The sequence below is a fragment of the Zonotrichia leucophrys genome, chromosome 1 (assembly GCF_028769735.1).
Source record: "Zonotrichia leucophrys gambelii isolate GWCS_2022_RI chromosome 1, RI_Zleu_2.0, whole genome shotgun sequence".
Classification (NCBI taxonomy): Eukaryota; Metazoa; Chordata; class Aves; order Passeriformes; family Passerellidae; genus Zonotrichia; species Zonotrichia leucophrys.
This window is the reverse complement of record NC_088169.1, coordinates 70905329-70919166: the sequence shown is the minus strand read 5'-3', so window position 1 is coordinate 70919166 and position 13838 is coordinate 70905329. Positions and strand designations below refer to the sequence as shown.

General features: G+C 39.1%; 1 protein-coding gene across 3 annotated transcripts in view; it reads right to left on the bottom strand.

Annotated features, from left to right (window-relative positions):
• Positions 1-13838, bottom strand: part of ATP8A2 (ATPase phospholipid transporting 8A2) — a 308865-nt gene that overhangs the window by 91429 nt on the left and 203598 nt on the right. For all 3 annotated transcript variants that reach the window (XM_064717090.1, XM_064717096.1, XM_064717105.1), the window contains 6 exons: positions 12315-12389; positions 9557-9679; positions 8456-8534; positions 4741-4802; positions 4357-4413; positions 581-688 (listed from right to left, as the gene is read on the bottom strand). In XM_064717090.1, the coding sequence (XP_064573160.1) occupies positions 581-688; positions 4357-4413; positions 4741-4802; positions 8456-8534; positions 9557-9679; positions 12315-12389 (504 nt within the window). The remainder of the gene's footprint in view (positions 1-580; positions 689-4356; positions 4414-4740; positions 4803-8455; positions 8535-9556; positions 9680-12314; positions 12390-13838) is intronic.

Below are 13838 nucleotides of genomic sequence, written 5' to 3'. Positions count from 1 at the left end.
CTTCTCACTAGGGGTTGAAATAATGACACTGAAGGGAAAATTTTACTACCTGGAGCTCAGCTGACATGGAAGGAACAAATCCAGAATTCCTCCAGTAGCATAATCAGCAATGTATCAGCTCTCCTGCTTCTGACCATCTCATTCTATTATCAAGGAAATTCTGTTTGTTTAGAATGGATGAAGGTAAAAAGCAACAATATGAAACGAAACATATGGAAAAGAACAAACCCGTGACAAAATGAAATCCCAAATCAATTACAACATTTTGTCAAACACACAAAATCTTGCCAGGACTAGACACTAACAAAAGAGCCAGGACTACTGCCATCACAGTGAATTGGGAATTGTCATGCAGTACCCACAGTGCATGTTATCATGCATGATGTCAGTCTGGGGGACAAAGAGAGCTCTTCTCATGAGGAGATTAAGCTAAATGAATACAGGGATTAAGAAAAGGTTAAAATGAAGCCCAAGCACTCTGACGAGAGCAGCAGTGCTTTGCTAGCATCATGTGAGCTCTGAGGCTGACAGCAGGGAGCTGTGCTGGGCCGTATCCCCAGAGCCAGGTGTTGGTACTGACCTGCCCCAGCATGTCGGGCGCGATGGGGAACGTAGGCCAGATGGCCGAGTACACGCCGAAGAACACGAGCCAGAGCACCATGCTTCCCCAGACGGCCAGGTGACTGAACTGCCAAGAACAGGGAGAGAAACGGAGTCAACACACGGCACTTCCTCCATCCACCCAGCCCAGAAGTGTTTCTCTGTTCAGGTCTCTGTCGGTCTCACTCAGGCCTGTCTACTGCTCTTGGTTTTGGGCCAGTAGCACAGGTTGTTCAAACAGCACAAACCACTTCTCTTTAATCTTTGCTTCATAGCAGGGCAGACAGATACTCTTCTCAGCCAATCTGTCTTATTTGGATCTCCAAAAACTCATCAGATTTTCCTTGGAACCATAATTTCTCTCATCTAGTTCCTGTATCCTGTCACGCACATTCCAGATTCAACATGTAAATCAAGGTAGGAATTTTCAAAGGCGCAGGTTAAAGTTCACATGGACAAATCCCCTATGGCCGTGTACACATACAAGCCATACACATCACTTACCTTCTCTGGAGGAAGATTCAGTGTTGTGTACTATCACAATCAACATCTACTGGTCAACTTTGCCTTTTTTTTTTGTTTTAAAGGTGTTCTAACTGATTTACACACATGCAATGCAGCTTACATCTTTACTGGTTCTTTAGTCTCTAGACTCACTAAGAGAAAATAAAAACTATTAAATGACCAAGAGCACATCCAGCAAAAACTTCTTCTCAGTGGCATTAAAGTAATTTTTCCTACACACCCAAACTGCTTTTCTGCTCAGATGATTTAAGTTGTTTTACTTTTACACCACAGTGAATGGAACCAGTAATTTCAGTTGTAACAAGCAACTGAGCTCATTAAGGGCTCCAACTTTTCTGGATGCCAACAACTCCTGTGGCTGATGACTTTGGCTCCAATTCAGAGAAGTACCTGCATAAATCTTAATTACTAATTACATATGAGTTCAGGAACACGGGAATGAATTCACATACTGGGTGCTGGTGGACACAGCGTGTTTGTTCAGCTCTCAGCTTTATATTTCCTACTGGATGACTGTGTCTGTTGACTTTTTGAACAGTATGTCTGAGAACTAAAGAAGTGTCTGATATTGTGTTCTGCTTGCTGTGAGATAAATAAAAACTTCTGGAAGAAGACTGCTCCTAATCTGCAACCGCTGGACATGCTCAGAAAGGACAGCTTTCTCCAGCACAGGCAGTGAAAACAAACAAGCAAAGAGCCTGCAGCATCAGTGCAGACTGGCAGATAGTTGGGATCAACTAGAGACTACCTTACAGTAGAAGCATTCATACAAAATGTCAGAGGCAATGGAAAGAACACTCTTCTAGGCACTCTCAGAAAGCTGGAATTTTGTGTAACCCTGAAAGTTGCTGGGCTAATAATAAGCAAGACATGGGATAGGCCCCTTCCTGAAGAGACACAGCGGGCAAGAAGATTTGTTTTCAAACTTTGCTATTTACTCTGTTTGACCCAGAAGATCTGACCTCAGTAAATAAACAACTCCTTATGTAAAACAAACAAACAAGAAACAAACTAACCAAAAAACCCCAGCCCCAAAGCCCCACATAACCATAAAAACCCTCCAAAATACCCACATATGTGCTCAATGAAGAAAAGAAGGAAATGGAAGGATTTTTTTTAAAAACACTTGGAGGACAAGAGGGATTTTACCCTTTCAGTCTACTTGCTCTTCTGAAAACTGAGCACAATTCACGTCAAGATTCTGACTAGAAGCCCTGCCCTGGTGAGCCACCGTAATGCTCAGCTCCCCAAATATCAAGTACTGCAAGGCTGCTGCAAGAAGATTCTTGCATAAAAGCTAGACAGAGTGTGTGGCTCTCCCATGTATCCTGCTTAGCTGAAACAGTTGCTACAGCAGGGTAAAGCAGTGATGAAAAAAGCTCTTTGTATTTGGGAAAAAGCCTACTGCAGTGTTCCACATAGGCCCTAATGTAACATGAAGCTACTCCACTCAACTTCAATGATTGGATTTTATTATCCATTATGTTGCCACTTTTATCAGAGACTTTCTTTCCACACTAACTACTGGATATACCATGGTCCCCAAAACTTTGACTGCGTTTTTTTATTTATAGTTTTCTGTTGAAACCACCTTGTTCTCCCAAGTGGCAGTGTCCCTCTCACTCTCTAGAACAAATTGCCTGTAACCAATCCGCTTGATGATGGAGAAGAGGCTTAACTCAGTGTTGTAAATTTAATACTCTTCAAGTAACCAGAAGATTCTCTGTGTGTTGATTCACTCATAGCTGAAACTATAACCAACATCAGATTTTGAGATGATGAGAGTCACTGTTCCAAGCAATAGGGCAGGATTTAGAAGTATATATAGAAAAAATGGATTCTAAACACAACTGTTGTGTGAATAACAATAATTTATCTGTAAAATGCCAGAGTTATAAAACTCGAATATGGTATCTTTTAAAAAAGAAGTTTAGAAATAAGGGGCCCATGATTATCCTCAAGTGGCTGAAAAGACACCCATTACCTATCCAGGGAAGAGGAGAGAACTGAAACCATCAAAAAATTCACAACAAAACAGGATCTAAACAAGCTCACATGCATTCAATGCTGACTTCTTTTCTGGTGCACAAGGGATTAATTTAAGGATTTTTGCATTTTAAAATGTTGATACACAACACGGAACTGATGCATAAGCAACAGCAAAAAAACACTCAGATTTCATTTTCAGATGAGAGAATGGGGCAGAAAATATTAACATCTCCCTAACAATTAAATAACCCATACAGACAGCATTTCATCTTTAATATTCAGAACAGATGTCAGCTCACTGATCTTCACAATTCCTCTGGGAGGAATGAAATAAAACATTTTACAACTAACACAAGCAATGAGGTTAACAAGACCTAAGCCAAACCCTTGAAGAAACTGATAGAATATGTGTCCTCAAAACATCTTAGCCTTGAGGGCAGAGTTTCTTTGTACGTCATGAAAACTGGATTCTCATGAAGTATCTTACTGGTGTGGAGAAAAAGAGACTCCATCAAAATTTAAAAAATTAGTGTTTCAGAGGGGCTAGGGGAAAGGAAGGGAGAAAGGTGTTGAAAGTTCATCAACACAGGAGCCCTTCCCTCCCTGTCCCTCACACACTTTGGAGCTCACTGCCCTGCTGGATTCTGTCACCTATCTGTAACAGAGCACTTGCCCATTTCAAGCCAATAACTCAAATCAAGTAAACAACAAAAATATTCAACTGACATCTTTATTACACTAAATTTCAAAAAAAAAACCCCAAAAAACAAAACAATTCAACCAATGTGGAGTCACCACTAGTTCTTTTTACCTGTATCAAAGACGTTTTCAAGCCTAGTTGTTTATCTGTGGGCAGACACTTTTCATTCCCTATTGCATTAATTTTGAAGGAGCTACAGATTACAAAGGATAATTTTCTTGATGCATTTTCTTAAGCAATTTCAGTAGTATGTTGATTTCACGCAAAATTTTGCTCATTTTTAAGTAGAGATGTTGACAATATGCTTTTAGTGTGCTCTTCCCACTTCTGTCAAGCTGCCCTTTTTCATCACAGATATCATGTGATCTACGAGTTCATTCCTCTCACATTCTGTACTTAGGGAGCTTAGCAGCCTATCCTTACATGAAAGACTTAATTAGAACTCTGAAGTCCCAAATGATTTTTAGTACTTCTTATCTGTATCAATACTCATTAGGGAAGAAGGTGTGATAATAAAATAAAAGATACTGGAAAGTACTTACTCTAGTCCATGCAGTTGTTTCCAAGCCAGCTTTCAGACAAACAGTGACTACAACATACTGCAAGGAAAAAGAAGAAAGAAGACAACTTCATTACTAACACCCTCAAATCCCAATCTCCCCTTTACACACAAAAAGCTACTACCATTTAGGCAGCAACCCAGGAACTTGGTCGGGGATGCAGAAAGGACAGAGCAGAAACTATTGTTGGTGCGTGTCTGGGAAAAACATTAAAAGGAAGAGGGAGAATCATGCACTTAGCATCAGGTTGATTTTTTTTTTTTTAAACTCACATATTTTCTTCAGGTTTACACCATTTTCTTGTGGTGAAAAAAAGGCTGGAAAGAAATTCTACCATTCAAAGATTGCTAAGATACACAAACTTACAGTGTAAACTATGTTTCCAACAAATAAATAGTCAACTCCCTGTCCATTTGTGAATACTGCATCTGAAAGAAGAAGATAAAGAAGATCACCTTTGTTGTCAGTTTATCAACAGAATGGACAAAAGAACAAGGAGGTTTTCAGGAGAGAATAACTGGTCCCAACCTTTCCTTTCTGAACATCGAAAAGCACTCCTAGAGACCATGAGGTAATGGTAATGCAGAAGTCGTGCTCAGCTGGGCCTCAGACACGGTGCTTGGAGAGAGGATCCATCCATCCATAGCTCCAGTTGCCTGAAGCTGGCCTAGCAAAGGGGCAGTGTTCACCAAACCCTAACATGTAATTTGCTTGTAAGAGCTGAGGTATATCCCTGCCACTTTTTCTGTTGCTATCTGTCCTGTAGTGTCACTTCTAACAATATTTATTATTTGCATGCCTGTGATGAAAAAGCCGTAAAACACCAGCTGACTTGTGGTGAAAGAGAGCTGAGCTAAGAGCAGGGACAGTTTAATTTGTAAAGGACACATATCAACATGTACAATATCTCACTGGAGGTTAGTTCCATAACTGAGCAGTACTCAGTCTCTGGCCACCCGTTCTCTATCAGCTGTGCACAAGGGTGAGTACATACATGCTAATCTATCATTTGGAAGTGCCAATCTTGGCAATACTTCAAATGTCATTTAGTCTCTCAGCCCTTGCTGAATCAAACTGTAACACCATGAAAACACATTCAACCACCACATGAATGCCAATTGAACTTGTACTCACAGGAGTTTTCAAGCATTACTCAAGCATGATAAGTATTGCTATTTTCACATGTTTTAAGACAACTGCTAGGGAAATACATGAACAGCAGGGACAAAAAGGCTTATGATAAAACCTTGGATTCATTCCTAAACACATACTGCCCAGCAGTGTGAGCAGTTCTGCCATGATGATGCCTTAAGTTTTAGCTTTCATATTATCCAGATTCTGTCCTGCATTAGTATGTAACTCTGAACTTCATATCAAGTGCTAGCAAGTTCTCCTCACAGTTTAGTCAGACAAAACAATTTTTTTCCAGCCCAAGAACCAAGAACGCTGTTGCAGCTTCAGGCTCAAAAGGTATAAACAACAGCAAATTGAGGAGAGCAGTCTGGGAGGATGAGACTTAATGACCTGAAGCTATAACTGGACAATGAACCCCAATATGTAAATGGACCAAAACTTATACAAGTGTGAAAACTCATGACCCACTGTCCAGCTTGGGTGTAGTCTCAGCCAGGCTCCTGTAGTGCCCACGGTGCATCCTTTGAAGGTCTTTCAATAAATACCTACTTTATTCCTTTAACAATGTCTAGCCTCCATTCTAGGTAGCCTCTCAAGGCATCAGTAACAGTAACATTTTGTTAGATTTATTTGGAAAACTGGATTTGACATTCTTAAACAAAAGTTGTGTTCTGCAGGATCAATAAATATTTAAGCCTATAAAGAAGAGTTCCTGGCACCCTGATCTCTGTGATGAAGATCCTGTCTAGCTTACACCTAAAAACCCTATACATTTATACAGTACAATTAACTCAAGCTTACTTGTTTTGTTTTCCTTCTACCATGCTGCACGTGGCTGTCTCCAAAGAAGTGACAGGCTCTGAATATTCCCCAAAAGTTGCTAGTTCTGTATCTCTGCTTTCTTTTCAATATTAACTACTAAGAAACAGCAGCAGAGTGACTAAGATCGCAACTGGAGCTAAAGCCTGAGACAGCTGGGTTAGGAGCTGGCATGGTTTCTAGCCACTGGCATCCTCCTCAGCCCAGCTCCTCTGCAGAGGCTTCAGGCATTTACCACATCATTCAGGGACACACCAAGATTTTACAGTCACCTGGCTCTTTCCCCTGGTGCCCATGAAATAGGTGGAGAGCATTAGGGAACTTAGTCTTCCATGCCAATTGAATCCCGTTGGCGCCAAAGGGCTCAGTTTAATGAGACAAAGGCATGCCTAAACTCATCAGTTTTGCTAGAATAAGCTGACATGACACAGCCATGCTCTGGTGTAACATCACAGTGAACATTTAAATAATTGAATATGTTTTCCTGTAAGTCTCAACTTCTTTAGAGTTATCTATTTTAATGCAGCAAGTTAATGTCTTTATTTTTCAGTGTTTTCCATGACCTTTCACTTTGGGAGGCTATACAGTCCTGAAAGGAATGATATTTGTGCTAATGAGAACAGCAGCATGCTCAATGAACATTCATTTCTGAAGGCAGACAAGTGCCCATTCCTAGACTACATGTACTTCACATCCTAAGGAACTCAAGAGGTTAAGAATCATCCCAGTGTGAATGGCACATTTTTGTCTCTGGCACTGAAATCCTTCTTGCACTTGGAAATGCAAAGAAACTTGAAAATTCAATATTCATTCCTCTCTGGAAAAAAACCCGAGCAATTTATACAAAGGAAGTCAGAAAGTTAGCCTCTGAGCTGGTATTTCTGTCTTATAATTCTAATTGTTGAAATTTAAACCATATTATCTATTTGGGAACTACAAAAACCTCTATGGAAGACTATGTAATTTTAACTATAAACACTACAGATGTTAACCTAAAATTTCTGCAGTTGAATTTTAAAAAGAGCAATTCAAGGTTAACATTTGTCATAAAAACAGTGTAACAGAACAACAAAACTCCTCAAATCAAAACAAAAACCAACCAACCATAAAAGCCCCTCTCCCACAAAATGGAACCTTCTTTCAGCCCATGTACAGATGAAAGGCAAGTCCCTTTGTTATATGGTCCATCAGCCATCAAAGTTCCCACCGAGGATATGATACTGACATTTTGATCAGCCGAGCAGCATGAACCTAATCCCCACAAGTATCTTTACTATCATGCCTCTGACATGAGCATTTGTCTTCCCTCCCTTTTTATTTCTTTCACCTCCTCCCCAGTTAGTCCATTCTGGAGCCTAAAAGGTTTTCTTAAAATCAGTGTTTTCCACGAAGGAGTTTCACTTGTGAAAAATTAATGATTTTAGATAAATATTCTCGTCACCAGCCCCAAATTCCTCATTTGATCTAATGCTATTTCTTACCACAATCAAAGAACAGATTTCCAGCGGTTTTTCCCACCCACACAGCTATACTGGAAAGCTAGGTAGTAACCACATGGGACTTACTGGTCCCTGAAATACCATGGAGCAGCATTACCCTGAAAAGTTGCATTACCCTGAAAAGCAAGACTTAATAATAACCCTAATTTGTACACCAAAGAGTCTTATTTCCCCAGTATCTCTGACTCTTGATCTGGTTTACTTCCATTCCAGCCAGTTCTTTTTCACAGTACTGCTTTATGGAATGGGGGAGTTCCAACAATATATAAAGCAAATGGTTCTAAGGCAGCTGCTGTAAGAACATTATTCAATCGAATGCTGAGATCTCAACACACTACCGTAAAAAAAAAGGCATTTCATAAAACATCACTCAGTATTTGGGTAAGACTTCTTAGCAAAGCAGTAGTTTCATTTTTTACCTATTAAAGTCACTATATGAACAATAATTATGTTAGATTAGAATAATTTCTGAAAGCCACTAGACAACCTGCCAAGCTCAGCAGCTAAAGACTATTGAACTGTCTGGCAGCATTATTTCTTGGGACTTGTCACGACCCCCCTTCTGCAAACACACTGGTTCTGTAAGACTGAACATCAGTTACTCACATAAGAAATAATGAAGCCCTTACCATGCTCCAGCACTTTCAGTGGAAACCAGAAAAGAATGATGGAATGGATGAGGGCATTGATGCAGTGACCCCAGAAAACCTGAGGGAAAACAAACCAAGCCATCAGTAAAGTCCAAAACTCTTGACCTCCCTCTAACTCCTAACAAACACTTCATTGTGTAGTTTAGAGTCAAAAAATGTTTGTCCTGAAGTGAAATACTCAAACTTCTGCAGGATCTATTTTCTCCTACAATTTCTGCTCTTTCACAAGAAAACACTGGTCCAATTCGATCATTTTATTCTACCAACTTGAAGCATAATAGGCAAGCCTGCTTCAGCTTAAGATCTTTATTGAAATAAGGCAGACAGCTTGAGTCAACTTTGTTTAATTACCTCAAAGAATAATTTTAAAAGAGTGATTCAGTATTATGACATATTCCATCTTCTTTAAATGGATAAATACTTTGTGCCCCACAGTTTTTACTAGCACATAATATAATTTTGCACAAACTAAAGCTTTATGTACTCTACAACTTCCTCTCCAAACAAAGCAATCCTACAGCTTCCTTGATTCAGAAGTACATTTAGATGTGCTCATTATGGAAAAGACAGAACACCAAACACTGGCATTTTCCAGCATTTAAACAGCAAAATGAAGTAAAATGTGTTCTTCAAAACTCAGAAGTCCAAATAAGCCAATTCAAATTCTATTTTCCAAAAGAACTACTGGAACAGAGCTATGCTAACTATGAAAAAGCATCCTAGCAAAGAGTGCTGTGACAAGACACATGTTAAATAAATTCAGGCAATGTCATCATGGCTTATCACTAGCTGTGAATTGAAAAATCATGCTTGGATAGGAATCTAACATTGAATCAAAGTTTATGGATATTTCAGGAGTAGTTTCAGGTGAAGTCACAGCAGAAAATCCTTATTTATAAACAAGGATGTTCTTTATTTAAATAAAAAAAAATCCCTTGGAAAGAAGTGGAAGGCTGAACAATCACTCTCAGTGGTTAGCATAAAGCAGAAGTAACATCAGGAAATAGGTTATTTTCTGACATAAAAAATCTGGAGTATCAGAATGTTTATGTTTTTTCTTAGAGTAACAGTTTTCCTTACCCTTGTGTTGAAACCATCTGCATTTTGAGTGATTTTGTATAGCTGTGGAAATCTAAGCATGCTATCTTGAGTACATGACCGTTCAAAAATTCCCAGAGTAAAGGGTGGCAATGCTGTGAAAATCTGCAAGGAAAGCAAACACTAACTGAAAGCAGCTCCTAGTTTTAAGGGTATCTCATATAATGTTTCCTTATCTAGACAAAAGCAAAATTCTCAAAGCAAAAGACTTCAGTGAAGACTTACTACGACCGAGCATGTTATTTGGCATCATTTTCAATGGTCCAAACAAGTCCAAACATTAATTTGTAATTCTCAAATACTGACTTGTGAACAATAGAAACATGAAAAAAAATTAGTACTATTAACCAATAAATTAAACCCAAGAAGTTAAGTTTCTGATGTACCAGCTAATGCAGCAAGGGTCAGACACATCGGACTGCAATGGAAAGACAGTATGAATTTTTATAAAATAGCCTTGTGGGAATATGTTCCAATATAACTGCAGTTGTAGCCATAATTAGATATGCAATGTGCTTAACCACTGCTAAGTTTACAGACAGAGTAAATGTGGAAATCACATTTAAAAGAAAAAAATCTACTCAGCAACAAAGGCCATTCTGCATTATGGTACTTTGGGGATTCCCCTGGCAGGCACGAACTGATAGGAACAAATTAACTGCAGTGTGTGTCTGTGCTACGGGCAGATGCTTGGATGACCAAGCCTCGGAAGCATTCCAAGACAGGCAGCAGGACACTCTGCCAGAAGCAGAGTAAATTAGCCTCCACTGACTTGAACATTGCTGCTCTTGAAGCGTTTCCAGGATCTGAGGCAGCTCATTTAAAACCAGCTTGGATATCCATGCTTCTTGTGGTCCACAGTGCAGGCACAGAGGGAAAGTTACACCAGTCCAGGGTGCAAGTCAAAACACTAAACTTCATTCACTCCCTTTTGCATCAAAAGTTTATAGCAGAAACATCACTTTAAATCCTATACATACATTGATTTTTACCAGTTTGAGAAGTGTTCTTGAAGTTAAGAAGCAGGTTGGAGTTATTAACTGTGTCTAGGGTGTGTGCATACTTGGAGAAGGTGGGCTGTGATTCCCCACCAGCAGCACGTTGGCAGCAGGGGAGCAGACAAAGAACAATGAGGAAGAACAGAGATGAGTGAGAACCAATAATTATAGCCCCTCATCCAGTGGGAATTGTGTGTCTTCACCCCTGAAGTGATAAACCAGATGGCTAAAATGGCAGCAGGCTGAGAGTAGAGAACTGAAACTGAGAGCACTGGTCCAATATATTCCAAAGAAGACCATGCTGTTATACAGCTTTAACGTACTTCCCCTGGCTTCCTGTGTTTATTGGGACATTTTCATTCTCACTTGAAGTAAATCTTCCAGTGGTTTTCATCACCAAGGCAAACTTCCAGTGTGTACTAGTACAAAACCAGGAATTACAAAGCCATTATGATTTCATACACTTCATATTTTAATGAGACTACTAATGAAAGAAAGGGTTAATCTGCAAAGAAGGAATGACTTAGTTAAAAGCACTTCAAAATCTCAGAGCGACAAATTGTGGAAGTCCCCAATATCTTACAAGCACTTTATTCTCCATGAGTCCACACAACCAGCTCTAATTTTAGAAAATACTGACCTCAAAAAACAAGGTTTAGTTTTTGATTACAGAAGATGAGTTTTATCCAGAAGCTTTAGGTAGAGTAGATAGATTCATCAAATGAGGTTTAAAGATAATAGATGCAAATATCTAAACATGAATGACAGTGACTGCACAACAGTCAGGAAATTAGGGTGAAGGGAATCAAGGGAATGATAAATCCTTGAATAAGTATCTTCAACTAAGAGCATGAAATCTCATGGAATATGGGGGCTTGTGCCATCATTTTCAAAATTAATGTGACAGAAGTTAAGTGGTTCCATTAATACTATTCAGTGATAATTTGCTGGCTTTTTCTGTATTAGCATATATTTGGAATGAGTTTTTTTAACGAAAAATTTAAATTCCCTCCCTGTGAAGAGACTTTTTTTAATACCAGTGTCCTAGCAGTTTATAAATCCAGGCACTGGGCCACTCGTAACATTGCAAAGGTAGCACTCTCAAAAACACCAACACAGCTCTATGGTATACTACAGAACTTGGTTCCAGAGATCCTTCAGACTTTCATCCACGTGACTGGTTAAATAATATTACTGATTTAAGTAATAAAGTCATATGACACAGGGTGGCACCCCACAGGCCATGTTGAAAATCAGAAACCACTCCCAGACTGCTGATGACACAGTGATGCAGCTTCTCTTCCTGTACCTAAGGGAGCACAAGTCAACCCGAAGTAACTCCTCTCAGCATCTAACTCTCCAGGGTCTGAAGGGAAAAAAAATCATCAAAACTCAGAGATTAGGAGTATTTTGAGCATGATCTGTCATGAAAATATTCAGTACAAAACACTGAAAATGCTTTCAAAGAGAAAATTAAATTCTATCTAAAATCTGCAGATCTTTATGCAGGTTATATTAGGTTAAACATCTATTTTCAAGGTGTTCTCCCAAATTTTCATTTTGCAATAAAAGTGAAATTTTAAAATTTTATTTTCCCTATCTCAGAGCGGATTCCAAGTGGCTTTTACAAATGAACTCACCTTTCCTGACATACAATTAGGACAGTTACCAGTGAAAAATGGGACACAACAAAATAACACAGTAGTCCCAAGCACTATCAAGTCAAAACATGCAGCACTTACCACGTTATACAGACCGATGCACCATCGCTCAAATAAGATCTGCCCGGAAAATCCATTAACGAAAGCAAACCAAAGCTGGAAAAGAGACAAGTTACAAAAAGCTTTAGATTACTCCTGCAGTCCATCCTTCCATTCACAGTAGAGGAGAAGGATGTGGAATACAGACCATCATATGGAGATAGATGCTTGTCATGCTCTAAAAATAATTATCAGCAGTGCCAGGCAGTTACATTCAAGTCTTACATTTTAAATACTGGCCAAGTACTCCTTGTTTAAAATAAAACACTCAGGCTAAGCTGTATTTACATCATTGCTCTAAAAATTAGATGGCATCAAACTATTACAAAATCCTTATCACTGGCAAATTAATATGCTTGCAGCCAGAAGCCAGCCTCATTTCCATCATGTTTGCTAAAGATCAGAATTTTCAAGATAACTGCTTTGATGGATGTTCTGCTTAACTTATGTTGATTTTTACAGTCCCAGAATTACAATGATATCTACTTGTCCGTTACACGATCGTGATTATATTGTAATTTTATTGTTTTAATTATGCAAACATTATTATTTATTAAACTATCTATTTAATAATTAAAATTGGAAGAGGTTGCAAAACAGGCTGCAGAGCCTTCACTCTTTAACAAGTTTACAAATGCAAATGGGCAAGCCCTGAGCAACCTAGTTTGCATTTAATGTTCACCCTGCTTTAAACAGAAGATTGGGCTAGATGGACTTCAAGTGGTTTTCCAACTGAGGGGATTCTGTAATGACACAATCCTAGGAAACAGCTTTAAGCTTCAGTACAAAGGTAAACTCTTCTCAGCATTTCCATGGATGCAGCTTCTTTAAGCCTATTGATCTTAGGTGCTTAAGCACCTTTATGAAGCACAAACTGCTGTACTGGGTTGGAACAAAGTTTCTTAGTGGACATTGAAAGAAGCTTAGGGAAACAACATAAAGAAGGGGAAGAATTATAATTTTCCAAGTAAACTGGAAACTGAAAGAACAATAGTAGTTTAAGGGCATCCTGAAACAGTCTGTATGTGAAATCATTACACTTATTAGATAACAAAAGATTTCTGAGAATTTCTGGCAACAGTCCCTTTCAAAATCTACAGTACACCATATTACTTTGCTTTGTTCAAAATTATTTCAATATTGTGTGTGAGAACACTCCCTCTAACCACCCTGTTTCAACATATTTTGTGTTGCATTTACTTCACAAGTCCATGTGGCACTGGATGCACTATGTATTGCAGATCAGCCAAGTGCTAACCATGCCCATTCCCTTCCTGCTCCCTGGGAGCTGGTGGCACTTAGTGCCAGGTATCTGTTCTGACACTATTCTGTCACTCATTGGGCAGCACTCTCCTACCTCATTTATTCTCTGGCTCACTTGTGCAGTATTAGTGGCCTAGCAGAATATATCAGATAACAAGCAGTTAGCTGTACATCATCTGATCTCTCCCTGCTCCCACCCAAAATGAATACAGAATAATCAGGGGGAAAAAACCCCCCCCAAAA